At 51.1% G+C, this 26,992-nt stretch overlaps 2 protein-coding genes across 4 annotated transcripts in view; one reads left to right on the top strand and one right to left on the bottom strand.

Annotated features, from left to right (window-relative positions):
- Window positions 1-14,625, top strand: part of MAP3K13 (mitogen-activated protein kinase kinase kinase 13) — a 162,623-nt gene extending 147,998 nt beyond the window's left edge. For all 3 annotated transcript variants that reach the window (XM_084801743.1, XM_084801742.1, XM_084801744.1), the window contains 5 exons: window positions 4,568-5,342; window positions 7,759-7,826; window positions 8,510-8,813; window positions 10,383-11,153; window positions 11,239-14,625. In XM_084801743.1, coding sequence (XP_084657869.1) covers window positions 4,568-5,342; window positions 7,759-7,826; window positions 8,510-8,813; window positions 10,383-10,484 — 1,249 coding nt within the window. In that variant the 3' untranslated portion in view covers window positions 10,485-11,153; window positions 11,239-14,625. The remainder of the gene's footprint in view (window positions 1-4,567; window positions 5,343-7,758; window positions 7,827-8,509; window positions 8,814-10,382; window positions 11,154-11,238) is intronic.
- Window positions 14,626-17,966: 3,341 nt separating this feature from the next.
- On the bottom strand, window positions 17,967-25,068 carry TMEM41A (transmembrane protein 41A). Its single transcript, XM_084801752.1, has 5 exons — window positions 24,863-25,068; window positions 23,469-23,622; window positions 22,067-22,228; window positions 21,250-21,388; window positions 17,967-18,989 (listed from the first exon to the last, which is right to left on the bottom strand). Exons 1-5 carry the CDS (start codon window positions 24,979-24,981, stop codon window positions 18,769-18,771), a joined length of 795 nt encoding a protein of 264 aa, XP_084657878.1. The 5' UTR covers window positions 24,982-25,068; the 3' UTR covers window positions 17,967-18,768.
- Between the last annotated feature and the right edge of the window lie 1,924 nt (window positions 25,069-26,992).

Here is a 26,992-nt window from a genome sequence, read left to right as displayed (position 1 = left end):
CGAGCTGACTCTAGCTCTAGCTTCTTGGGGGAGCCTCTTGATTTCCAGACGCACCAGTTTACACCCACACCAGCGGTGAACAAGTTCCCTTGACGTCCTTGCCAGCATTTGTAGTCATTTGTTTTCTTGATGAGAGTCACTAACTGAGGTGAGAAGGAATTTCAAAGTAGTTTTAATTTGCATTTCCTTGATGGCTAGAGGTATGAAACACTGGGTTTTTTTTTTTTCAGTTTGTGTGTGTATATACAAATAGGTGTGCACATGTATGTATGTACATACGTACATATGGAGAGAAGAGGTCATTCTTAACTGTTGTTCCTCAGATGACATCCACATCATTTTTTGTTTTTGTTTTTTGTTTGTTTGGTTGGTTTGTTTTGTTTTGAAACTAAGTAGGCTGGGCTGGCTGGCCAGCAGGTCCCAGGAATCTCTCTGCCTCTGCCCCCCTTTCCCCTCTCCCCTACCCCCACAACTCAGCCCCACTCCAAGCTGAGATTACAAGGCCATGCCACCACACCTGGCTTCTTTTTATACACATGGGTGATGGAAATCAAACTTATTCCTTCAAGCTTATGTGGCGAGCACCTTGCTGACTGAGCCATGTCCCCAGCCCTGTTGAACACTTGAGAGTCGTTAGTGGCCATTTGTAATTCTTCTACTGAAGATATTCGGTTCAATTCCTTAGCCTGCTTTTTTAAAAAAATTATTTATTTATTATGTATACAGTCTCCTGCCTGCTTGTACACCTGTATACCAGAAGAGGGCACCAGATCTCATTATAGATAGGAGCCACCATGTGAGTTGGCCACTTCTTTTGGAGAAGAGGGGGGGGGGCTCTTTATTTTTCTCCATCTTGATGCCCATCCGATGGGCAGCTAGCAAGGATTTTCATCCTTTTCTGGAGGCTGTCCCTTCATTTGGTAAACTTGCTTCCTTCATTGAGGAGACACTCTTTAACTTCACGAGGTCACACTTGTCAGCCGTTCCCTTATCTCCTGAGCATCGAGAACAATTTCGGAAGGCTGCGCAAACAAACAGTGGACATTCCAGCATGGAACAACTGCTCCAGTCCTAACTCCTAATGACCACACCATGAGCTGACTCCAGGCTCCTATTAACTTACTGCCCCAACCATCTTCTGGTGGAGAGCTGAGAAGCAGTTCTCAGCAGCAGCCTGCACAAGCCTTGCTTTTGTCTTTTGTACTGATCAGGGGCTGAGTCCACTCACTGACTCTTCTCTGCCCACGGTTTTAAGACCAAGTGCACCCAGGAAGCAAAAGGGACCATGCAACTCAAAAGTAGGAGTTGATGTCGCAAGTGAGCCGAAAAGCTGAACCTAAGGCAGGCAGCCTGCCAGACACTGCCCTGCCCGTCACCATCAAGGGGGAAAATGTTAGATCATTTGGACAGTTCAGTCCTAGATTCAGACACCTTGGGAGAGGCCGGAGAGCAGAGAAGCCAACCGCCACCTGAAGCCTCAGTCCCAGTCGAGAGCTGGAAGGGTGCTGCTGGCTTCCACTTGCTTTCCGTTGCTATGTTAACACATTGACCAAAACCAGCTTGGGGAGGAAAGAGGTTTGCTTGACTTACAGGTTACAGCCCATAGTTCAGGCAAGGGGAGCGGGATCTCAAGATGGAACCTGGGGAGAGAGAGGAACTGAAGCAGAGACCGTGGAGAAGCACTGCTCACCTTCAACTACCTTTCTTTCTTTCTTTCTTTTTAAGATTTATTTATTACGTATACAGCACTCTCCCTGCATGTACACCTGCAGGCCAAGGGCACCAGATCTCACTATAGATGGTTGTGAGCCACCATGTGGTTGCTGGGAATTGAACTCAGGACCTTTGGAAGAGCAGTCAGTGCCCTTAACCTCTGAGCCGTCTCTCCAGCCCTCTACTACCTTTCTTTTACAGCCCAGGCCACATGTCTAGAAATGCCCAGCCCATAGCAGGCTAGGCTCTCCTACGTTAACCCTCACAGTTATACCCACAGGCAAATCTGATGGAGTCCTTCAGTCAAGAGTCCTTCTTGGCCATCGGAGTTTCATGTAGGTCCTCCCAGCCTGTTTTCCATAGGAGACATCTAAAAGAGAAGCCTGGAGTGGGAAAGAACTGTGCTCTAGAGTAAAACTCTCCAGGTCAAGGGATCACTCTGCTTGGTGATGCCAAGCCACCACTGCCACCACCCGTGATACTCAATGCCCTTATGAAGTACCCATGTGACAGTCAGAGCCAGGCACTTTGCAAACCATGAGGCGTGTTGCAGGCTGCGAAGCGGTTGAGCAAGGTCACTCTGTGAGGTCTGCCCGTCACCTAACTTGGGACGCTTTCTCCTCAACTCTCCCTTGGGTGCCCCACAGCCTGTTACCGTGCAAGTGCATGCTAACCCAACCCTGGAGTGCTCCATTGTCCCAGGAGAAGCCCTTGAATCTCTTCCGCCCAGGTCCTCTCTACAGCACAAGCTGACTAGCAGCAGTGTCCGCAGGATTGCAGTGCTTGCATGGTGGTGTGTCAGATGCCGCAGCTGAGTTGGGAGGGGCCGGGACAGCATGCAGAGGGGACTGTTTGCTGCATGCCCTCTTCCAACCAGGGCCACTGCATCTGGCTGCCTCAGAATTAGCTGGGAGAGTGTTTCTGCTGTTTAAAAAAAAAAAGGAATGTGGGGGCTGGAGAGATGGCTCAGTGGTTAAGAGTGCTGTCTGTTCTTCCAGAGGTCCTGAGTTCAATTCCCAGCAACCACATGGTGGCTTATGACCATCTATAATGAGATCTGGTGCCCTCTTCTGGTATACAGGCATACATGAAAGCAGAACACTGTATATATGCTATAAATAAATAATTCTTTAAAAAATAAATAAAAATTTAAAAAGGAATTGTGTAGCCCCTTGAGCTCTGAAACCTCCTCCTGCTGGGTGTCTTGTCTGGCCCCAAACGTGGGGCACAGCTGGCCTGCAGGAGCCGTTGATCAGCTCAGGAACTGCTTTTTACACGTGGGCTGGGCTGTACTTTGATGCTTCGGCTTCCCCCTGTGTGTGACCCTCACACTGGCCCTGTAGGCACTGGAGCACAGCTGAGTGAGGCTCCTTCCATTAGGATAAAAGCGAATGTTAGCTTGGGGGCATAGGCCGTATGGTGGAGTACTCTTAGAACACGCACAACGGCCCGGGTTCCGTGCCCAGCATGGTATAAACAGGCCCCGGTGACACGTGCCTGCAGTCGCAGCAGCAGCAGCAGCAGCAGCAGCGCTCAGGAAGCAGAGGCAGGGTGATTAGCTCAAGGTCATCTCAGCAAAGTTCAAGGCCAGCTTGGGCTTAGGGACCCTGTCTCAAAGAGGGAGGGAAGAATGGAAATCCACTGTCGCTTCTCCCTAGCCCTTTCTTGCTGCCTTTGCCTGACCTCCTGGGCTCTTTTACTCTCTCTGACGCCCTCCTTTCCCACCTGCCCTTAGGATTCACTGAGAACCTGCTGTAATTAGACTCCTTGCTAGGACCCGTCATATACAAGCATGGATAACACACGGTCTCATCTTTGCAAGAGACCATGTCTAGGGCAAATTCTTTGGACATTTTAGATCTTGCTTGCTGAGCCTGAGGCTTGTTCTGTGGTACCTACTCAAGGGGCTTGCAGTAGGAAGATTGCCACGAGTGTGAGACTAGCCTGGGCCACAGAGTGAGACTTCCGTTTCCTTTGTGACGGACAGCTCGCCCAGGTGCATCATTAGACTGATGTCTGATGTGAGCAAGCTCCCGCGCCCGTAGCTCGGCCCGAGGGTGCCGAGCCAACAGCCAGGATCACGGGGAACACAGTAAGGACCCTGTGAAACAGAACTGGAAAGAACAAGGTGTGTACGTTAGTGACTCAGAGCACAGAGAAATAAAAGCTGCCAGTGAGAGAGCTCACCTGGTAAAAGTAAGCAAACCAGAGAACCTGAGTTCAGTCCCCAAATCCCATGGTGGAAGGAGATGACCAACTCCCCCAGCGTTGTTCTCTGGCCTTTATACATGCACTGTGAAACACACATACACATGCACACACGCACGCATACACACACGCACACCCCCTATGTACTCCCCCACGATGATAATTAAAATAAATTAAATTTTAAAAGGAAATCTCTGGAAGTGGACATTTAGAGTGCTTCCCAGCTTTTGCTGTTTTATCCGGCGCTGTACTGTGACATTAAAGGATTCTCTCGTGTACACCTGCTGTCTCCGTGGGGTAAAACCCGTGTCAGTGAGTGCTGACTAAAAGACTGTGTGAAGCCAGGTAGGTGGCTCCCTCTAACCGTTCCAGGCCTCAGGAGGAAGCTTGCCGCGAGTGTGCGACTAGCCCGGGCCACAGAATGAGGCACCATCTCCAACAAACACACGTGCAATAACAACAGAGGGTGTAGGGCTCGGGGTGTAGCTGAGCAGAGGGGTGCTTGCCTGATAGTCACATGACACTGGATCTGCTCCCCAGCATCGCAAACCTATAACCCAAGAGTGTACTGTAAAGCTTAGCATATTTTATCCAACGTTGAACATGTTTTTTGATGAGTCTGAAACAGACCTGCTCTCCTTCCCAGGCCAGACCTGTTGCGATCCGAAAGCATCCCCAGTACAGAAGCGGTTCCCAGTGCATCCCCTCTGTCTGCAAGTCCCAAAATGTGCGCCTCAAGCACCAAGAGCCGATACCGAAGCAAACCGCGTCACCGCCGAGGGACTAGCAGGGGTAGCCATAGTGACTTTGCAGCCATCTTGAAAAGCCAGCCAGCCCAGGAAAACTCCCCACACCCCAGCTACCTGCACCACGCTCAGGCTCAGTGCCCGCCCGACCTTCAGCATGATCCTCTTCAGCAGCAACACCAGCAACTCCCTTCCGCCCTGCCGCAGAGCCGCCATCCCAGACTCAACACTCACGGTCAGGACATTGCAACCTGCGCCAATAACCTGAGGTACTTTGGCCCGGCGGCGGCCCTGCGGAGTCCACTCAGCAACCATGCGCAGAGACAGATGCCTGGCTCCAGCCCGGACCTCATCTCCACAGCCATGGCAGCAGATTGCTGGAGAAATTCGGAACTTGACCGGGACCAAGTCGGACCCTGGGGCTGTTGCCAAGCGGAACCTTATGATCCCTGTTTCCAGTGCAGGCCGGAGCACTCTGGGTCTTTAGATGTTCCCACGCCTGAGCCAGTGGGGAGGAGCCCAGAGCGGCCCAGTTCACCAGCACACAATCCTCTTTGGGGAAACGCCCAAAGCTCCGAGAGAATGGAGGCAAATGGATTTAATGGCTGTCAGTCTGGTGTTTCTCATCAATTCACACCCCCAATGCTACCTCAAAAGCCGCGGCCCGTTCAGAAGGTAAGGTATGGCAAAAGTAGCCTGTCGCTGCCATCAGAGGATGGCAGCATCAATAACGTGATGCACGGTATAAAATTGGACATTAAAAGGTGTGCATTTGGGGAAAGAGCGAGCCAACAAAACACAGAGGTTTCTTTTACTGTTGTGCGATGGCAAACATGGTCTTGGAGAAGCGGCATAGTGAACTGTGTCATCCAGCATTTCCTGCATCCGTTTGACTACATAGCTTTTTTTTTTTAAAGATATATTTAAGTATACAGTGTTTCACCTTCATATATGCCTGCACGCCAGAAGAGGGCACCAGATCTCACCACAGATGGCTGTGGGCCACCATGTGGTTGCTGGGAATTGAACTCATGACCTCTGGAAGAGCAGCCAGTGCTCTTAGCCCCTGAGCCATCTCTCCAGCCCCAGACTACATAGCTTTTTAAAGCCTGTGTTTCTACACCACTGCCCCCTCCACAACCCGCACTAATGTTCTTTAAGTTATTCTTTAGAAAACACTAGCAACCACCTTGACCCAGCTGGTTCTGAATTGCGAACTGTCTGTCTCCTCTACGGAGGACTGCCTGGTTGTCCTCTGTGGTGTTGGACATTCTAAGCTTGGGAGTCAGGCATTTCAAAGTCAGGGTCATCCACCTAGCACCTCTGTGAATCTGTCACCGTGCACAGAGAGCCCAGTGGTGGACTCGGCCATGCTGGTCGATTTGAAGACTACGTGTATTAAAGTGTCTAGCATGGCATCTGGAAGGCAGCCTGCTGACATTAGCCTGTTTCATTTGATGGCAGATGCCTTCGCCCCCAGCCAGCTCACCAGCCTTGGCCTGGCTAACCAACCCCAAAAGAAACCCACACCTTTTCTCAGTCACTTCACGCCACATGTACCTTTGAGCATCCTTACTGCCACTTTGATGCCACCTCTGGCTCTGCAGGCCCCCAGAGCACACAGCACATTCACTGCACCCCCCCACAGCAGCCAGTTTCTCTTTCCCAAGATGCAGTTCAGTGGGTGTTCCTAAAAATAGCTGCTCATCTTGGCAATTAGGACAACTAACTCCAGCACTGTCTTTCCTATTTAAGAAAAAAAAAATGCATGTCAAAAATAAAATACAATGAATAAAATTGTGATGTTTTAGAACTGGCTTTTAAGTTGTAAATTACCCCCCAGCCTTTGGATCCTTCCCACTGGATCGGTGGTGGGACCATCTGAGCTCCCAGGAGACTCTGTAATCCAGGGTACTGTGGTGCTGGGGTAAGGACAGCTGCTCTTACCTGTGGCTGACTTTCTGTCCTTGGTGCCCCGGGGAAGATTAGCTGCCAGGCATGCACATGTATAGCCTTTCACATCAGCCAAAGAACCCAGTGGTCCTCTCAGTCCCAGCCAGAGCACCCTTGTGCCTGCCAACATGTGGACTCGGTGAAAATGCCAGGACAGCCTTTTTTAAAAATTGGAAAGTAGGCTGGGCATGGTGGCGCATGCCTTTATTTCCAGTACTCAGGAGACAGAGAGAGGCAGATCTCTGTGAGTTCGAGGCAAGCCTGGTCTACAAAGTGAGTCCAGGACAGCCAAGGCTACACAGAGAATCCCTGTCTCAAAAAACAAACTAATAATAATAATAATAATAGGAAAGTATCGGCACATGCATTTGTGTGACTGCACCATCACTGGAGTTGAGTATCATTACAGGGCGATCAGATGTCTACACACCATATGGCTTAGCATAGCCACAGTATTAGCGGCAAAACGATTGATATAGAAAGAGGAAAGCCCTTGCTGGCCTTGGCAGAGCTGGAAAGCTCCATCTGGGTGGGGTTCCTATGAAAAGCCCCAGAGCGCCTGTGGCAGCAGTGACAGGACTGAGTCCCGAATCTCAGAGCTCGCCTGCTTCCTCTTGCTCACTGTTCCCTGGACACTTGTATGTGGCTTCCCCCTCCTGGAGGCAAAGGGAAAGTTGTGTGTCTTCTAGCACCTGGGAAAGAGCCTGTTGTCATGGAAACAGGGCACACTGATGTTGAAGGGAGGGTGTGTGTGTGTGTGTTGTGTTGGTCTGAGCTGCTCTGGTTTGGTATTGGGGAGTTGTTTGTTTTATTTGGGAGATGCTTTGGGTTTTTGTTGTTTGTTTGGATTTTTTTTTTTGTCATTTGTTTTTGAGACAACGTCTAATTTAGCCCAGGATGACCCAGAACTCACTGTGTATCTGGGCTGTCCTCACTATCCGCCTGTCTCGGCCTCTAGAGTGGTAGGGTTCCAGCTAGGAGCTCCCCTGTGCAGATGGGGAGGGATAGGTTGAAGAGACTGTCCGCAGGCTCTCACTAAGCCCCTTTCAATGAAAACTAAACCTGTCAGAGGCCAGTAGAGATGGGGAAGAGGGAGATTCTAAAATCAATAAAGGCTTTTTCTCCGTGTCCTCCTCAGAGTGGAGATGACTCCTCGGAAGAGGAAGGGGAAGTGGACAGTGAAGTGGAATTTCCTCGAAGACAGAGGTAAGGCCCACAGGAGCCTGTGACTCCATCCAGCGTGCTACCCAGGGCTCAGCTGGAGGCCGGTCGGCACCACTGCCCAGGGAGACAAACTCAACTAAGTGCTGATGCCTTCCCGCCACCGTGTCTGAACGCTGCCTCTGTGCAGCAGCTCATACAGGTCATCAGATTCACTTCCGGAGAACTTCACAGAGAGAGCATGAGTACAGATCCAGTCGCACTGCAGAGCACAGCATCTGGTTTGACAGGAGCGGGGCTTGTTCGCGGTGACTGCTGGTTTCCAGTGGACTGCCCTGAGATAGTGTATTCGTGCGGCCATAGTCAAGTATCATAGACAGGGGCGGTTTATGGAACAACATATATTTCTCCCAGTGGTGGAAACTGAAAACCCAAGCTCACAGTGACAGGCCATTCCGTTCCTCGCCACAGCTTTCTTCCTAGCTTGCAGACAGCCACTCTCTTCCTGTGCCCTCGCATGAGAGAGATGGATACGTTCTAGAGAATTCCGGGAGGGCACAGGTCAGTCCATAACTCCTCTCTTCTTCCGGAAATGTTTTCTACCTATCTGGACTTTGGTCTTCCCCTGGAACGCGGCAGGAGATGGCAGTATTCCCGTCACTCGGCTGACAGACAGGCAGGGAGGCCCCCCTCCTCTGGCTAAGTCCGCGCGTGTTTCCTGTTTCCAGGCCTCACCGCTGCATTAGCAGCTTCCAGTCCTACTCCACACTCAGCTCCGAGAACTTCTCTGTGTCTGATGGGGAGGAAGGAAACACCAGCGACCACTCAAACAGCCCCGACGACTCAGCCGACAGACGGGGAGAGCGCCTGGCGGAGACACTGGATGACCTGCTGTCGCAGACACCCGAGGCCCCCATCGAGATCTCCTCCCACTCCGATGGGCTGTCTGACAAGGAGTGTGCAGTCAGGCGAGTGAAGACGCAGATGTCCCTGGGCAAGCTGTGCGCCGCCGAGGAGCGCGGCGGCTACGAGGTGGGCACCCTCCCTCCTCCTCCTCCTCCTCCTCCTCCTCCTCCTCCTCCTCCTCCTCCTCCTCACCCCACGCAGCCCTTCCTGGCTCTTCTAGGCTTAAAATATTTTCCTCAGTTGCTCTCTGTCACTGAAGCAACCTAGGGAAGAAAGGTTTATTTCAGCTTACAGCTCACAGTCCATCACTGAGAAGCCAAGGCAGAAACTGTAGCAGTGGCCATAGGGTTGTTTTTTTTTTTTAAACAACCCAAGCCAACCCGCCAAGGGATGGTACCACCCACAGTGAGCTGGGTCCTCCCACATCAGTCTTTAGTCAAGGAGACAGACCACAGACGCGCCTGTGGGCGGGTCTGACAAAGGCATGTTTCTGAACTGAGGTCTCCTCTCCTCAAATGACTCTAGCTATTGTATCAAGCCCACGAAAAGTCTAGTCAACACAAGTATTTTCATGCCTCAGGGCCTTTATAACTTTTTCTCAGTAGATGACATATACACTGCCTCCACAAAGTAAATAAATAGCCACGGGCACCCTGAATAAGGACAGTGTCTCCCAGATAAAGCAGAGACATGAAATGTTCAGGATGCCCTATCCCCTCCTCCCGCACCTCCCAATCCTATTAAAGCGACTGAGTGTCCCTCCCTCCACGCCCTCGCTCTGCTCTGGAAGACACTGCTACAACACAGAAAATGCTGTTTGTTCTTTTTCTTTTTTTTAAAAAGTATTTATTTATTTATTTATTTATTATGTATACAGTATTCTGCCTGCATGTACACCTGCATGCCAGAAGAGGGCATTAGATCACATTGTAGATGGTTGTGAGCCACCATGTGGTTGTTGGGACTTGAACTCAAGACTTCTGGAAGAGCAGCCAGTGTTCTTCACCTCTGAGCCATCTCTCCAGCCCAGATGATGTTTCCTTTTTTTTTTTTTTAATTATTTCTTTTTATTTTATGTGCATTGTATGTCTACGAGTGTCAGATTTTGGGTTGTGAGCTGCCATGTGGGTGCTGGGAATCGAACCCGGTCCTTTGGAAGACCAGTCAGTGCTCCCAACCGCTGAGCCATCTCTTCAGCCCCAGATGCTGGTTCTTATGTAGACTAATCCGGCCTTTGGAGAGCCAGGAGTGTGTGGCACTCATAAGTGTAAGCCCTAGATTCAGGCTGCCTAGACGCAGGCCAGCCCCAGCCACTCTGCCTGCCGTGTAACCTTGGGCCCATTGCTTTCCTTCTCTGAAGGTCAGTTTCCTTACCAGTAAAAGGTGTAATTTCTATCAAGTCTGTAAGAAATGATCTATTTCAGCAGGTAAGTAGACTGGACCTTCAGTAAGTGGTACCCGGGACACTGGAATGCTATGGAAATGAGGATGTGGGGGGCATTGGTACAAGGCCACCGACACCACCAGCATCACCAACTTTATATAGCTCCATAAGCTCCCCCGGGAGCAGGGCCCAGCCCTCATCTATTATCGTTGTCAGCGCCTATAAGGTGGGACGTGCTCACCTTCAAGGAGGGCTGTGACCCGGGGAAGCGTTCACGCCGAGAACTAAGAGCTCTTGTCTGGACTTTGCAGAACCCTGTGCAGTTTGGAGACTCAGACTGCGACTCCTCGGAAGGGGAGTGTTCCGACTCCACAGTTAGGACCAGCAAGAACTACAGCTCCGCCACTTGGTGACAAAGGCTCCCCTTAAGGTCTGGAGACCTTGACATCGCAACTCCTCTCCGGCGCTCGACTCCTCCCTCCTGCATCTGCCTGGGAAGAGTGGCCCCAATCCCAGGAACAAGCCTTAGTGGCAGGGACATGAGACTTGTCAAATCTCTGGGGAAATACCCAAATGAAATTCCGTCTTCGCTGAGCACTTCAATCAAGAATGGCAGGGATCTATTGTACCGAATACTCCAGCTACTGTAACATTGATATTTATTTTTGTTGGACATTTTAACACTTTGTATTGTAAAGAGTGAACTATATATGATACACAGACACAATAATTTCTTTACAAAAAAAAAAAAAAAGGAAAGGTTGCTGTTTAGGAGCAATATTTGGAATTTGTGGGGCTAGGAGATGTCACTGCCGCTTGAACACAAGACCGGGTCTTTTCTTCCATGCTTGGAGAGTAGTAAGCAGATACACTGAACATTTAAAACACAAGCCAAAAGGAATGCAGCCACGTTAAACTCAGCCAGCTTGTCCGTGTGAGCGGTGGGGATGACCTGGAAGCTGAGAGCTCTCATAGCACCAGCGCCTTGGAGGAAAACACAGGCAGAACAGCAGCTGCACATCTGGAAGCCATTTCATCTGAAGCTTAGGTAGAAACTGGTAGCCAGGGCTCCGGGGGCATCGGTTGGTAGCCAGGGCTCCGGGGGCATCGGTTGGTAGCCAGGGCTCCGGGGGCATCAGCTGGTAGCCAGGGTTCCGGCGGCATCAGCTGGTAGCCAGGGCTCCGGCAGCATCAGCTGGTAGCCAGGGCTCCGGGGGCATCGGTTGGTAGCCAGGGCTCCGGGGGCATCAGCTGGTAGCCAGGGTTCCGGGGGCATCAGCTGGTAGCCAGGGCTCCGGCAGCATCGGTTGGTAGCCAGGGCTCCGGCAGCATCGGTTGGTAGCCAGGGCTCCGGCGGCATCAGCTGGTAGCCAGGGCTCCGGCAGCATCGGTTGGTAGCCAGGGCTCCGGCGGCATCAGCTGGTAGCCAGGGCTCCGGCAGCATCGGTTGGTAGCCAGGGCTCCGGCAGCATCAGCTGGTAGCCAGGGCTCCGGCAGCATCGGTTGGTAGCCAGGGCTCCGGCGGCATCAGCTGGTAGCCAGGGCTCCGGCGGCATCAGGTCTTGCCCTTAAGCAAATGTTTCCTTTCTGATGCTGCCACTGTCCCAACCTTGACCAGCACCGTTTCTCCCAAGTAGCTGCCTTTCTTTCCACCTGTTGGCCGTTTCTTTTAGGAAAGAAAAAGGAGTTCCTGAGGGGGATAAAGGAAAAAAGAGCATCTGTAATGTCAGGAAAACAAGCCTTTAGAAGTCCCTTCTCCGGGTAGCTCTGTTCAGCTATATAGGCAAGATGGTGCAACCCCTCTCCCAGGTGGTTTACTGGAATCATATTGATTCACACAGACAGCAGCTAGGACGTGTGCAACCAGCGTCCAACCCCAAAGCATCTTTATTTTTGCTCATGATCTTAAGTCTTGCTTGGGAGCTTTGGTGCCTGTAAAAGGCAAAGTTAAGCAGCTTGCAAAAGGTGACCCTTCTCACCGCATTTTCGTTAATTGCTACTTGTAAGCTACGTTTATTATTATTATTATCATTATTATTATTATTCTGAATCACTGCAGTTTTGTTTACTTGGACTAGGAAATTTGTAGAAGGAACAGCTGATGCTAAGCAGGAATTAGAATTATTTTAGCTTCTCAAAAGCATGTGATTGTTCCTGTGTCCACAGTCCTGGGCTGTGAAGGGTACCCCTGGCACTTTGCGGAGTTTTGGCTGGAAGCAGGAAAGGTCTCGCAGCCCCCTGAGGGCTGGACCACAGGGGAACACGCCTGGCTTAAAGATGCTTTATCTAGAACTTATATACGTGCACATTGGCCTGATTCCTATGTCTCCAATGCAGGTTTTTGCCAAACGACCTCCTGCACTGGTTAGTTCTGACATTGCATCCTGTAAGGATATTAGGTATGAAGACATTCCAACCCAAATGGAAACAGTGCCCCTGGGCCAGGTGCCACTGACTGCATCAGTCAAAAAAATGAAACGCAGGAGGGGACTTGGAGCTGGTCTTCTGTTTGATCCCTCTTTGTTTACACTTTATGTTAAGACATTGATTTTGAGATTTAGTCTATCATTTTTAGCTCATAGGAAAGATGAAGGAACACGTCCTTAGAAAGCAGTATTGTCTTGTTAAATTATTCCATTTTGTATGAGCCGTAGCAGGACTACGCGGAAGAGCCTAAGTTATGCATTGTTGTCCTTGTTTTATTTTATATTGTCATAGTTTTCTGTTGATCGGAAGGTGTGGCTTATGATGTAGCACAATGGTTGTCCATTGCCAGCGTTGAGCTTTTATGAGCGTCTGTGGTCCTACGTGAAGGCCTGGGGATGGCACTGCCCTTGAACGCCTGACATTCCTCCGTGTATTCCCCGCTCTCCCGAGGAGGTGTGCACGGCCCTGACACTCAATGTGTACACTGTGACTTTTTTTTTTTTACTCGATTGTACATGCTCCTGAATATGCAGGTGACTAAGTAGATGAACAAGTAGTTCAAAAGCTATAAACTTTATAAAATGTCTTAGAAATAAAACCATGGGACTTGTAATAGAGGCAAAAAGAGATTCAATGCTCAGAGAGCAAGACAAAGTGTTTCCTCAGGGACCCATGAGGCAGTTTCAAGAGTGGACAGCAAAGCAAGGCATCTCCTTCCTGCCGAGTCCCACAGATTGGGAGGAGCACAAAGACCAGCTGTGGACAGTGCCAGCTGTCATGTGCTCCTGTGGCAGACACGGCGTTCTAAGAGGATAGGCACTGGGGGGTCACAGGGCTGGAGAATGGTGGCAGAGGCAGTGTTCCTCACCCTCCAGCCCAGGCCCCTTACTCCTTGGGACTGAGGCAGAGCCAGGTGTTTGCCACATTGCATGCACACCTTTAGAAGGCCAACTTCTGTCTGTGTCTTCTCTCCGTGTCGGTCCTCCCAGAAAACCCACCTGATACCTCAGCCTCCGTTGGCATTCTAAATCCCCACCCTGCCTCTGTGTCACCTCATCTAGGCATGCCAGGGATGTAGTGCTGTCTCCAGTCACTGTAGCATTGGGATGGGAGTAAGGTCAACACTTTTTTTTTTTTTAGCGGAATTAAGGAGGTTTCAGAAAAGAATAGTTCTAAACAAAGCTAAAAGGAAAAAGTAGTCTCTACCCACGTTTCCTCCACAACCTGCCTTGTGAGAGTCGGGAAGCTCAAATTGCATGTGTTTCCTTAAGAACGTTATAGTCACCAGAACATTGAGTGGAGAGCTCAGGAAAGGTCAGAGCCAGTTCTTCAGTGGTGTTAGCGGCCACCACGTGCTGGGGCTTTGAGAAGCCTTGCCAGGCTGATTCCAAGCTCCATCACTGACTGCAGGACAGATGTCTACATTCTCCGGCCAGCTAGTTTTGACTGACTACCAGGATGAGTTTCCCTTTGTACTGCAATCAAGCATTGGATTTTTCTTTCTTTTTTCTAGATCATGTCCCTGAAAGGGGAGAACAAGCCCTCTTAAAATTGCTTAGCATGGGAATGGAGAACCTGTGTGCACTTGAAAAACATCCCCCACTGCCACTAAGGTTAGAGCTAGCTGCAGGACTGTGGGAGATCCTGCCCAGGACAATGGAGATGACATATTGTAAGGTGACTTGGGTGGCTTGCTTGAAGATTGAGTATTTCAAGCCTTTGGTTCCACCAAGTTAATCCTGGAATCAAAGTCATTTTGAGTAAGTACTGTCTAGTATTTATGTGAGGCCCCGTTGTGCTAAATTATTGCCCTTAACTTATTCTAGGTGACAAAGGTAATGGTGTTTGAATTCCTTGTTACTAACACAAGCTTGTCCATACGTCCCACAAGGTACCCCTGACATCCTCTCAGTGGGAACATGTTCCTATTAACTCAGTGGCTTAGAGATTTTTCTCATGCATTTATGTCTCAAATGGTTTTGTTGTTGTTTTGTTTTGTTGAGACAGGGTTTCTCTATGTAGCCTTGGCTGTCCTAGACTCACTTTGTAGACCAGGCTGGCCTCGAACTCACAGCAATCCGCCTGCCTCTGCCTCCCGAGTGCTGGGAATAAAGGTGTGCGCCACCATGCCTGGCTCAAATGTTTTTAATTATACAATTTTTTTAATTCTTTGAAAATTTTATACATGTCTACAATGAAATATGATCATGCTCAGTTCATTGCCCCTTCTGTATCCCACCTAAAACATCCTCCTCCCCACCTCATACTTAAATTTGGTAGAGCCAGGGTGTTTGTTTTGAGGTTGTTGTTTTGGCAACTCACTAAGCCAGTTAGTGGTACCCACGTGTGCATCCATTTGGGATCATTTACTGGCACATGGAAACTAACAGCTGACCACTTCCACAAAAAAAAAGAGTCAACAGTCAATAGCTCCATAGGGGTAAGGCCTGGAGATCTCCTTCCCACATCAAATTCTCTTTTTTAAAAAATGGGGCTGGGGGCTGGGGAGATGGCTCAGCGGTTAGGAGCGCTGTCTGCTCTTCCAGAGGTCCTGAGCTCAGTTCCCAGCCACCACATGGTAGCTCACAACCATCTAGAGTGAGATCTCATGCCCTCTTCTGGCCTGCAGGTGTATACTATATGCATAATAAACAAATAAATCTTTTTTTAAAAATGGGGTTGGGGATTTAGCTCTGTGGTAGAGCACTTGCCTAGTAAACACAAGGCCTTGGGCTCTGGGGGAAAAAACAGACACAAGGAATTCCTTCCCTGTTCAATATATACCATGTTTATTTCTCTTGGAACCAAAACACTACCCTATGCCACCATGCACCACCTACTGCATTAAACACCATGGCCTACATCATTTATGGAGCACCGTACTGCTCCCTGTTAGCCTTGCTACACCCTCAGAGCAGAGCATCAGTCACCACTTGCTTGAATTGGTGCGCGAAGTATTTATTAACCCAGCTTTGGCCTCATAATTGGTCCCTACAGACCATCCGAGATCTTGAGTTCCCTGATGGGCAAGTACAGGACCATGCCGGTGGTCTCCTTAGAGATCTCCAAAGCTGGCAGGGGCCTGCCACCACAGGCAAAGGGCCACTTGTCTTTATTCTCTCCCTTTGGACTACAATCCAATGGACTAGCCAGCACTTGCATCTCTTTACCCACACTGTACCAAACAAGCACACTCTCCCATCTGGATAGAAGGTTCAGGTGTGCAGTCCGTTACTTGCTTCCCCCTGCCCCCCCCAGATGCTGTGAGAATAATGTGACATTTATGTCAAGTTTTCTCTTCAGCTGTCAGTATGGATTCGGTGCCTTTCCTGGCAGCAAGGTTTTTCTTTGCTGATGTCATAGAACAAGTGTCCCAGTGCCCTTGCCTCCCTCTAGCCTGGCCCTCTGGGTCCATTCGTTTGGAATACCCACTCAACCAAGAATGGGCTGAACTGGCCTGCTAAGTGGAGGGCCCTGTGGAACCCGGAGCACTTCTCAGGGACGGGTGGCTCTCAGAAACAGGGGAAGAGCTGGCTTAGGCTTTGGGGAGCGCGGCCACGTGGCAAAGGTGTGATGGGAGGATTTCAGTCAGTGCCACACCCTCGGCAGACGGCAAGGCCGATGTCAAGAAGCTTCCAGCAAAACCACAGTCCTGCCTTCTAAGGCCACTGTACAGCATGGGATAGGCTGCTGGCGGCTGGCCCCAGGTCCTCCCACTGCTATAAGCTAGAGGGCCCAGCCACGTGGGAGGGGGGGGAATGGAAGGGAGGGGGAGGGGCAGGGGTGGGGAACTATCATGACCAACCACCGCAGTGGCTGTCCACCTCTAGAGTTCCCCTTCAAAGAGGATGGGGAAACCCTTTGGGTTGCCTGCCTTCCCTCTCCCTCCCTCTCCCTCTCTCTCCCTCCTCTCTCTCTGCTTTTCTCTCTCCTCTGTCTCTTTGTTGTTGTTGTTGTTGTTTGGTTTTTCAAGATAGGGTTTCTCTGTGTAGCCCTGGCTGTTCTGGACTTGTCTAATTATTTATTACAGTAATTTAAGTTCCTATAGATTTAGAGCAAATGGATTCCTAACACTTAGGTCTCAAAATGAACTCCGTCATCTCTCACCCCCAACCTCGCGGGTCCCCTGCTCCGTGTCACCCTCAAATACTACTGGCTCTGGCCTTGTACTGAATGGCAATGGGAGCAAGAGCGATTATGAAAACAAACCAATGCATGACATTAAACAAAAAGTAGACCTTGTTTCCTGGTCCTGTCTTTTCCTAAAGGTGGTGTTTGTGGCCTACAAGCTGCCCGCCTCGCCCCCCATGACGTCAGAGAAAGGCACACTGGGTTCTGCAACCAGGAGTGTACATTTCCGAGACAACCACTACAGTTGTGGGCTCCACTTTGTCTGGAGGGTTCCCTTAAAGGCCGAGGCAGGCACTCTGCTCCTTCTAGAGCCATTCCACTGCCCTTCCTGAAGGGGTACTGTTACCCATGACGTCACTCTTGAAGGAAGCCGAGAGAGGTAACTGAGAAGTGGTACAGTTTGGTCAGAAGCCTCCTGGGAGTGGAGAGCTAAGCCAGCCTTTTGGACTGAGATTTTCAGCCATCTCTAGCCCCTTTGCTGAGGGCAGCTGTGTGTCCACAATATGCAGGGACATGCTCTTCTGTTCTGTCGTCCCCCTAGATCTGGGGACTCTCTTCACCTGTGTATGTTTATATACCTGATAAGGCACACTTGTGCAAAACCCTGCTGGGAACACACTTCTGGGGAGCCTGAAGGGGGGAAGGGCACACATACAAAGGGGGAGCAAACTCCCTTTCTCTTTCCCTTTTCCAAGGTGACATGGAACCCCTGGCTTCAAAGCGCAGTCTCCACCTCCTCACCCCCTCATTAGAGGCCTCTTTTAAAAAAAGAAACACCTTTTCCTTTAATGAAAGCCTTTTTAAAAAGCGGTGACATGGCAATCCACTCTTACTGTGGAAACTGAGAAGACCCACGACCTCACACAGCACAGCAGGCCTAGATGAGAGCCTTGGCAGGACTCTCCGCTGAGCCCAGGCTGGAGACAGACACAGCAGGCCACAGGGGAGGCCTCAGCAGTCTCAGTCATGAGCTGTTCCCACAAGGCCAAGGCCACAGAGCCATCAGCTCAGGTGCCAAGGTCCACAGCCCTGTGCCCCAGCTAGAAGACGCAATGACAGCTGTACATGACTGGGACACAGGCAGGCAATCACATCGCCGTCTCCTTTCTGAATTAAAAAGTACAACTACTTCTCAGCTGTTCTTAGCAAATGGCAAAAAAAAAAAAAAAACCACTCAAAGGAAGTGCTGGCTGACAGCCTTGTGTCCTGGCGCCATGATCTCGGCAGGAGGAGGTCAAAGGGATTCCCGGGTGGAAGACAGAGATGGTCATTTGAGATGAGGCGGGGCCTTTGGATGGGGAAGAATTTCCACAGAACACACTCAGAACATGCAAAGCTGGCTCCGTTCATATTTAATCATGTTCGGATCAGCTTAACTGTTAAGACACACAACCACAGGAGCTTAAGCACGGCTAGAAGTGTCGGGTGTGGACAGGGGCATCGTGGGGGTCACTGCACTGAAGCTGTGCGTGGACGTCCTAGGCAGGTCGTCACGTTTCCCTTGGCTTATGGAGAGGTAGATCATCATCAAAAAGGTAGAGAACACACACTTCAAGAGACTAACAGAGAGCTGGGCCACGGTGGCGCACGGCTTTAATCCCAGCACTCAGGAGGCAGAGGCAGGTGGGTCTCTGTGAGTTCGAGGCCAGCCTGGTCTACAAAGTGAGTCCAGGACAGCCAAGGCTACACAGAGAAACCCTGTCTCAAAAAACCAAGAGACAGAGAAACATAGAGAGACACACAGACAAGAGAGAGAGAGAGAGAGAGAGAGAGAGAGAGAGAGAGAGAGAGAGAGAGAGAGAGAGAGGAGGGGGGGGAACACACATGTCACACAGCCTGCCCAAAAAGGTCACCAGTATTTTCTCCCAAGACATCTCAGGGACTGGCAAGAGGCCAGTCTGACAGACTGAGTCCACTGTTACTGGACAAGATTGTCTAGACAGCGGTCCATTTCCCATTCTTGTAAACAGGACCAGACCCTCAAGCACAGAGTGCCCTTCTACTAGGCCTCTGCACGCACTAGAACACTGTGCACAACACCTTTTGAGGGTGACTAAATACAATGAGCACAATGAAAGGACGACACCCATCGCAGGACCGGCAGCACAGTCCAGGGCTGTGGTACACACGGGACCGATGTCACGCATCCTTCCTCCGATCTAGAAGGCGAGCGTTGCTTGCTTCGCTCAGCACCAAGTGCTTCTGGCTGAATTTTTTGATGAGGGTTCCAGGCACCAAAGCAACCAGGGCCATGGCTAACAGCTTCAGGACAGTCTCCCAGGAGAAGAGAGCATCCAGAGACGTGAGGGTGGACAGGATGGAGCCTGTCTGCACGCAGATGAAGTTGTACGGGATCAAACCTGGATAGCGGAAAGTGGAAATAGTCCGTTAGTGGGCAGCACGGTGGGGAACAGCTCTAGATGGCCAGTAGGAATTCAGAACGGTGACTCCAGCTGTCTGTCCAACTCTTTGTTTCTTGTTTTTCCTGGTCTTTTGAAACAGGGTTTCTCTGTGTAACAGGCCAAGGCTGTCCTAGATTTACTACGTAGACCAGGCTGGCCTTGAACTCACAGAGATCCACCTGCCTCTGCCTCCCGAGTGCTGGGATTAAAGGCGTGCGCCACCACGTCCAGCTACCCCTCAACATTCTACCTCCTTCCTTTTCTTCCCACCTTCCTACACACACCTGGCTCATCCGACAAAAGGCCATAAGATGGGCCACTCAACTATATATTATGTCACAATAAGGATCATTTATTGATCATATAGAAGAAAAAAATAACTCAAAGAGTACGCTGAGAGAAAAATGCTAAGTCTGTACACCTGCTGAAGGCATGACCCAAATGGGAGAGAGGCGCTCAGCAACGTAAAATAGTGTGCATTAAAGTGTCTCAATACCCAACAAACAAAACAAGTTTCTTCGGAGTACAACTTTGTACGTTCTGCACTCTGGGAACTCAGGATGGCACCAGACTTCAAGGTTTAGATGGTATCTGGACACAGCAGATGGCATGACAGTTCCTTGGGGTCAGGCTTGGTGGCACCAGGAGGCCAAGGCAGGGGAACAGCAAACAATCCAAAGCCAGCCTGGACTACATGCTCAAAATCAGAAACCGCCACCAAAGAACCCTGTAAGTGTAAGAAAAAAAAAGCAGCCAGGCAGTGGTGGCGCTCGCCTTTAATCCCAGCCCTCAGGCGGCAGAGGCAGGCAGATCTCTGTGAGTTCAAGGCTGGCTGGTCTACAAAGCGAGTCCAGGACAGCCAAGGCTACACAGGGAAACCCTATCTTGAAAAACCAAAAGAAAAAGAAAAAAAGCAAAATCACCTAAGTCAAGCGAAAGGAACACACCTTTAGCACAGCACCCGGGAGCCAGAGGCTGATGCACCTCGGTGAGTTCTGAGGCACCCCGGTCTACACAGAGTGAGTTGAGAGTCAGTCAGAGCTCTATTGCAACACCCTGTCTCAAAAGACTCTTAAGCCACGTGTGGTAAATGCCTATATTTCTTGCACATGGGAGGCTGAGGCAAAAACATCGAAGGTTTGAGGCCAGCCTAGGCTATATAACACAGCCATATTGCAAACAAGACAAATAATGAGACAAAATACATTCGCCGGCTCCACCTCAGAGACCCCAGTTCCTTGCTCCTGGAGTAACATCCGTCCAGGCGCCAGAAGCCTCTTCCCTGGCCCCACTCCTGAGCTCCCGGTTGGCTGGGAGCCTGCTTACCCGTCCCCTACCGTAGCAAAGGTGTATATGGGAGAAGATGATTGGACCATTCAAGGTCACACAGCTCGGCCCTCAGGAAGGAATTCTGTCTCCAGAGTCTTCCCAAGCTGGGGCCACTTGGGTAATGACAAGCTGTTAGGTCCCATCAGCTGAGGTGCTCAGCAAGCTGCTATGATGGGAAGTGGCTATGGTCAGCCTCCTTCCATTCCTCTCGGACATCCCTATTAACAGCACGTGCCCCAGGGCACGCTTGTTAACTTGGACATAAACCCCTGAATGCCGTTCCCGCCTCACTCTAAGGAGGCCTGAGCACCTTTGCCTATGGTTTCAGGAGTGTGGAGGGGGTCTACTGCAGGGAGAGGGTGACGCTCATGGTGGGCGGGGTGTTATCACTGTAACTTGCCGGTAAAGGAGGCCCCGGAAGCCCACATTTCAGGAAACACTGCTCCGAACCCCAGCTCTAATCCTGTTACGTGATTCCCTGCAGGAAAGTGGCTTGCTAATGACCATGCAGTCCTCAGAAGGCAGACCGGGGCCTCCCTGATGCCAGCCCTCCATGAGGCCCCTTAGTCAAAGGAGCTGGAAGCCCCTCGCTCTGCACCAGCCAGCCCTTCAGCCTGCTGTCACTTCTTGGAGCCAAGCCACATGTGCTTTACAGAGATGATCCTGTTCAACCACAGTGCGCAGCACATGCTAGACACACAAGCAACACCACCAAATGTGGCCACGGAAGGAGCAATCCTTAGTTGTCCCAAGAGCATTTGCACGAGGAGGTTTGAGATAAGAGAGACAACTGTGTCGAGCCCAGACCTGAAGATGCTGTTGGAAGGCAAGCACATGCTCTGGTTGCAGGTGCCCCGCCCGAGGGTGGCGCCACCTGCCCCCATCTTACCGATAAGCACTGAGAAGAAAAACTGCACGATGGGGATGTTCAGAATCGGGGCCGAGAGGTTCAAGAACCAGTTGGGCGTCATGGGGAAGAGTCTGAGAAACAGCAGGAAAAAGAACAGGCCGTTTCTGTTCTCCTCCACCTGCAGAGAAAGCCCAGCGTCAGGAGAGGGGAACGGGATCTCCAGCAAGGTCTGAGGCTGGACAGCTCCTCCCTGACCCACAAGTACCAGCTGACCCGGTGGCTCACACACTTGGGAATTCAGGAGGCAGAAAACAGGAGGACTTCCACAAGTTTGAGGCCAACAAAACACAGCAAAAAACAAACAAACAAACTGGGCTGGGGGGAAAGCTCAGAAGTAAAGCACCAGCCACGTCAGCATAAAGATCTGCGTTTGCTCGGTAGCACCTACACCTGGGGTAGCAGCATACACCTGGAATCCCAGTACTGAGAGGCAGAGACAGGGCATCTGTGAGGCTTGCTGAGCAGCTACTGTTGCCAAATCACTGGGCTTCAGGCTTCTACATGTGTGTGTGTGCGCACGCGTGTACACACACACATGCGCGCGCGCACGCACACAAAAGTAACTAAATAAAATAAAGTAACAAATAAAAACATAGTGCCCAGGAATCAGAGGAGTCAGAACCTTAACTCAAAGCCACAGAGCAGTAAGGACAAGAAGTAGGATTTGGTCACAGGTCTGTGCCTCCTAAAGGCATCAGAAGAACCCTTCCCAGCTCCCGGAGAGGGTGAAGAGCACTGTGGGAAATCCCCGCTCCCCGCTCCTCTCACCATGAGCTCAGGTGTACCCCCACCTTACCTTCCTCTGCAGCATGGCCACTTTATCAGGAAAGTAGGAGATGACCAGCTGTTTGCCGAAAGCACTGGAAAGCAGGTAGCAGCACGTGGCCCCCACTGATGTCAGCACACAGCACAGCACAAGTCCCAGCCATGGCCCGAACAAGGCACCAGCCAGAACATTCTGCAGGGAGAGCGACCCCTCAGCCACGAGGGGCTAGCCACAGCCAGCAGGCTTGTCCTGAGGCCTGTGTAGTGGCTCCCTGGCTTTCAGTGGTTTTCCCACCAAAACCCAAGGTGCGTTTTAAAGAGGTGAGTGAAAACATGAAACTATACGGCTAGCCTCGAGCCTCTCACCTTTACAAGGTCTAAGCCTAGAGCTCAGTGGGCACTGGCACGTTACAAAGGAGACTGCGTGCCGACATCACCTGGCTGTGGCAAGAGCTACAGTTACCCTGCAGTCACTGGGGCCCCAAATGAATGAGGCTTACAGGCTGTCCTCACTATTGTACCAACCATGAGTGGGTCTTCAGTAATCCATGTAAAAACGCTTTCTCTATTTTTTTCACCTGACTAGTAAGCTCACGCTGGCCTTCCATGTTGGCCATAGTCCTAACTGACCTTAGCAGCACCTGGGAAGCTGAGGCAGGAGGACTGCTTTGAGTTCAAGGCCAGCCTGAGCTAGGAAATGAAGTCCAGACCAGTCTGCTGCAGAGCGAGAGCTCATGTTAAAATGTGTTAGGTGGCTCGGCAGCTAAGGGTGCGTCCTGCCATGGTGGAGGTTTGGTTCCCAGCACCCAGCCTGGGCGGCTGCCAACCACCTGTAAGTCCAGGCCCAGGGGCATCTGGTGCTGTCTCCTGACCTCCACAGGTTCCCATACGCAGGGACACAGGCGCATGCGTACACACAAGTAAGTCTTTTTAAAGGCACGAACAAATGAGCACGCCAAAGCAACCCAACAGGCAAAAGTGGACCTCGGTAGTGAGGCTGGGGCTGCTGCACGCGCTTGACCCTGAGTCCTAAGCACCCCAGTTCTAGGTGTCCCGCCCCCACCAGCCGAGGCTCTTTGCCCTGAAACAGAATCTGCTCAAGGGAGAAGTCACTCCCTGTTGGGTCAGCCCAAGAGACTCGATCCTGACCTCCCACAGCATCCAGCTCCCTCTCTCAGACGGGTCTCCGTTTCTTGCAGTTTCTAGAACCCCACCCAGTCTGTTTGGGGGGCGGGGCTTGAAGCCGAATCTGGTACTAGGGGAGGAGAAGGAAGTGGGAAAGTAGGAAGTTCCGAGTGTGGATAAGTGGCGGATGCCCGCGCATGCGCCCACCTCCCTACCCTCACCTGCCACACCACTAGAGGGGTTTCCGGAAGAGCGGCCGCGTTTTACAGCAGGAGGAGACCAGGTTGGAAGGAGGGCAGGATACTAACCAGGAAGCTGGAGCCAGGGATGGCAAAGCCCTGCTTGTAGAGGTAGGCACTGCAGAAGAGCAGGAACACGTAGGCCTGGTGCTCTTTCCGGTACTCTCGAAGGACCTCGGAGAGCTCCCTCAGCTCGGCTAGATCCGAGGGGAACCACAGGGACCTGGGGATTGGGGAAACCGGGTGGAAACACGAACTCCAGAGAAGCCTGGTGCCTCAGAACATTACCCAGTGTGTCTTCTTCCCCAAAGTAAGTTTATAAACACACCACATGGCCGTGTGAGAACACATACATAGGGAGAACTCAAGATGGCAGGTGACCCAATACCACACAGAGGCAGATAGGCCAGCCCTGGCTTGGGAGCAGGAGACCTGGCCTGGCAGCCCCACTCGGCTATGTTCCAGTTCTGTGACCTTGGAGTGGCCATGAGCCCTATTTTCCTTGCCTAAAAAGGGTCTGATGGCTGGATAAGCACTAAATTCCCTCCTTACTTATTTAGGGGGTATAAGATGGAACCCACCATGCCAAGTATGGACCCCAGCACCGATTTACATCCCCAGCCCCTTTTTTAATCTACTCCAAAGACGCAAATATATTCATCTCCAGGCAAGAGCTGAACGTCATAAATTGCCTTCCTTTCAAGTAGACCCCCTCCCCAGCAAACCCATAACAGTTTAGACACTGCTGCCTCTGCTGTACTGGGCAAAACAACAGTTTCGTCATTTAAAAAGATTCCCCAGGGGAGTGTATCTCTCTCGCATCATAAATGCAGCTTTCTTGATGACATGGCAGGCCTGATGCCAACCCTTTCCAAGAGCCTTCCTTTTCACTCTGCTATCGGTCTGGGGCGTTGTGAATCCCGTCCAAGGGTCACAGTACAAAGACTACGCTGCCTCTGCCATCTCAACATTTCTTTGCTCCGTCAGAGATAAACTATGAGCAACCCCTCCTAGTACCTCTGACATCCACAAGGGAGCTTTTTCAGCTCCAGTAAAAGACAATGGTAACTGAAACAGCTGGCCCGATACTCAAATGCTAGTTCAAGCCTGTTGGTAACGTGGCAACGTGCCAGGCACATTTCATGCACTTTTTAAGTAGTGAGCAGCAATCCGGGGGAAACCCGCCCAGCAAGTCTTCTGCCTCCCGGGCTCGCCCAGCTGTCACGGGGAGCAGAGTCAGGCAGGAAGAGGACTGACCGGATCAATCTCGTAACCCGCAGTCCGGGCTTCAGCTCTGAAGACCGGCTGCTGTGGTAAAGCGGGTTGAGGAAGGAGAACCACGGTGGCCGAGATGGCTGGGGCTGGATGGCGACCGCGCGCGCAGAGAAGCGCAGGGGCGCCGCGGCATCACCGCCAACCCTCCGACCTCCGCCCCGGCCGCCGCCCCGCACCTTCGCACTCACCGGCCTTCGGGCTCCCCGGCCGCCGCCGGCCTCGGCCCCAAGGGCAGCCGCGTGGACAGCAGGTACAGCGCGAAGGTGCAGCAGCCGAATACCAGGAACAGGCCGAGCAGCGCGCGCATGCCGCGGCCGTGCCGGAGAGCGCGCTCCCCGCGTGGCTGCGCCGAGCCCCCACCACGCGCCGACTGGGCGGGCGGAAGGCGTTCGTCGACGGGAGGGGGCGTGGCCATCACAAAGTCCCTCCCCTCGCTCCGCTGCAGGCCCCGCCCCCTCTAGGGACTTAGCGCCTGCTTGTGTATGAGCGACGGCGGCCACTGTGTCAGAGCTGGGATCAGATACAGGGATGAGTCGTTAGCCTGCCACAGCCAGCTTGCAGTCTTGTCCACAGTCTGTCACACAAAACAAATGTAGCCAACAAATATGGAACTGGTGCAGACCATGTGGCGAGAAGGCAATGGTCGCCAGAGAAATAAATAATTACACTTGCCTTCTCTTCCGCACCTAGTGTGTGCTCACTACCCCCAGGCCTCATAAACACATTTCAGTATGTGTCTTAACGGATGAAGAATCTCAGCGCTATAACGCCTGTCTAGGAGCTAGCATGTACAAACGAATAACACACACATATACATCTGAGTCTCAGATTCTGTGATGCTGGACTTGGTGGTCATGTGACTGATCCCAGCACTTGAGGAGAAGGAGAGCCCACAATTCCGTCATCCTTAAGCGCTATGCAAAAAAACCAGAAAGGAACAGGGTAGGAGGGGTAAAGAGAACATCTCCCCAAAGAAAACCCAGATTCAAATATCCAAAACTAGTGTGGTCCTCACACTGCGTGAATTCTGAATTCTGAAACGGATGAAGATGCTCATAAAAAGGAAAAAGGGAAAAAATAAAAGAAAAGTATGAAAGCAAAAAAAAAAAAAGGAAAAAGGTATGTAGTTTATCTTTTCAAGATACGAAAGTACAGCAAGGCATAGTTGCAATTTGAGGCTAGCCTGGAACAAAACACAGCAAGACCCTGTCTTAGTCACTACATTATCGCTGTGAAGAGACCCCATAGCCAAGGCATCTTATAAAATCACTAACTGGGGCCTTAATTACATTTTCCAAGGTTCAGTCCGTAATCATCATGGTAAAAAGCACACACATACACCCCAGAGCACAAGAGAGGAGCACTTTTAGGGATCACTGACCAGCCGGCCAGCCTAATTGGTGAGCGCCAGGTGTCAGACAAGGGGCTGGAGAGATGGTTCATCAGCTAAGAGTGTGTGCTGCTCTTACAGAGGACCTGAGTTCCGTTCTCCGCACCCAGGATGGGTGGCTCAAAACCACCTGTAACTCCAGCTCCAGAGGATCTGACACCATACACATAATTTAAAAATAAAGAAAATTAGCTTTTTTAAAAAAGCCACAACTTGGCTCAGGAGGAAGAATGACACCAAAGTTCTCTGCGGGTCTCCACATGCACACATGTGGATCACAAGTACATAAGCATGCACACACAGCCATGAACACATACACCTGTATCTATCCATGCAAAACTCCTTCTTAGGATATAACTTAACCATGTACATTAAAGGAAAGAGCAAATAGTCCTGTTTTGTGCTCACAGTTCTGGAGTGGGGCCCAACCCTATGTCAGATAGAACCATGGCCTTGGGCCCCTAGGGAGGTAGCCCTTGGTGATGGCGGTATACAAGGAGCATGCCGTGGACCAGGCAGCAAAGACAGGCAGAACCAAGGGTTCCACGATGCTTCTAGAGGTAAGTCCCCAATGACCTGAGGACCTATCTGTAGTTTCCACTCCCTAAAGGCTCTGCTACCTCCCAAGAGTACACGTGCATCAGTGGATGCAGAAAGCAGCCAAAGAGAGTGACTGTGACTGGCAGCAAGGTCTGAGCAGACTCCTTGAAGAAGGGACACCCAAGCAAAGATCTGAATTACCCGAGGGGAGCAGGGAACCCAAGGAGCTAAGAGAACACTCGCTTTCAACGGTGTCATAGATTTGGGACTCAGACAGATATACAGACAAAGAAGGAGAGGCAAAGACCAGCACAGATGGCCAAAGCTCCTCGACGCATGCACGGTGGCCCATGCCTGTATAATCCCAGGACCAGGGAGGCTGAGGTAA

This window comes from Acomys minous (assembly GCF_964271855.1).
Source record: "Acomys minous genome assembly, chromosome: 11".
Lineage (NCBI taxonomy): Eukaryota > Metazoa > Chordata > Mammalia > Rodentia > Muridae > Acomys > Acomys minous.
This window is presented reverse-complemented; position numbering and strand designations above follow the sequence as displayed.

Bases quoted from the DNA above. Each gene is read 5' to 3' on its own strand.
- TMEM41A (XM_084801752.1), bottom strand. From the start codon at position 24,981: ATGCGCGCGCTGCTCGGCCTGTTCCTGGTATTCGGCTGCTGCACCTTC. The intron at 22,229-23,468 runs GTTAGTATCCTG...CTCTCCCTGCAG, and splicing joins TCCCTGGCTCCAGCTTCCTG to AATGTTCTGGCTGGTGCCTT. The intron at 18,990-21,249 runs GTAAGATGGGGG...TCCGCTATCCAG, and splicing joins TTTCTTCTCAGTGCTTATCG to GTTTGATCCCGTACAACTTC.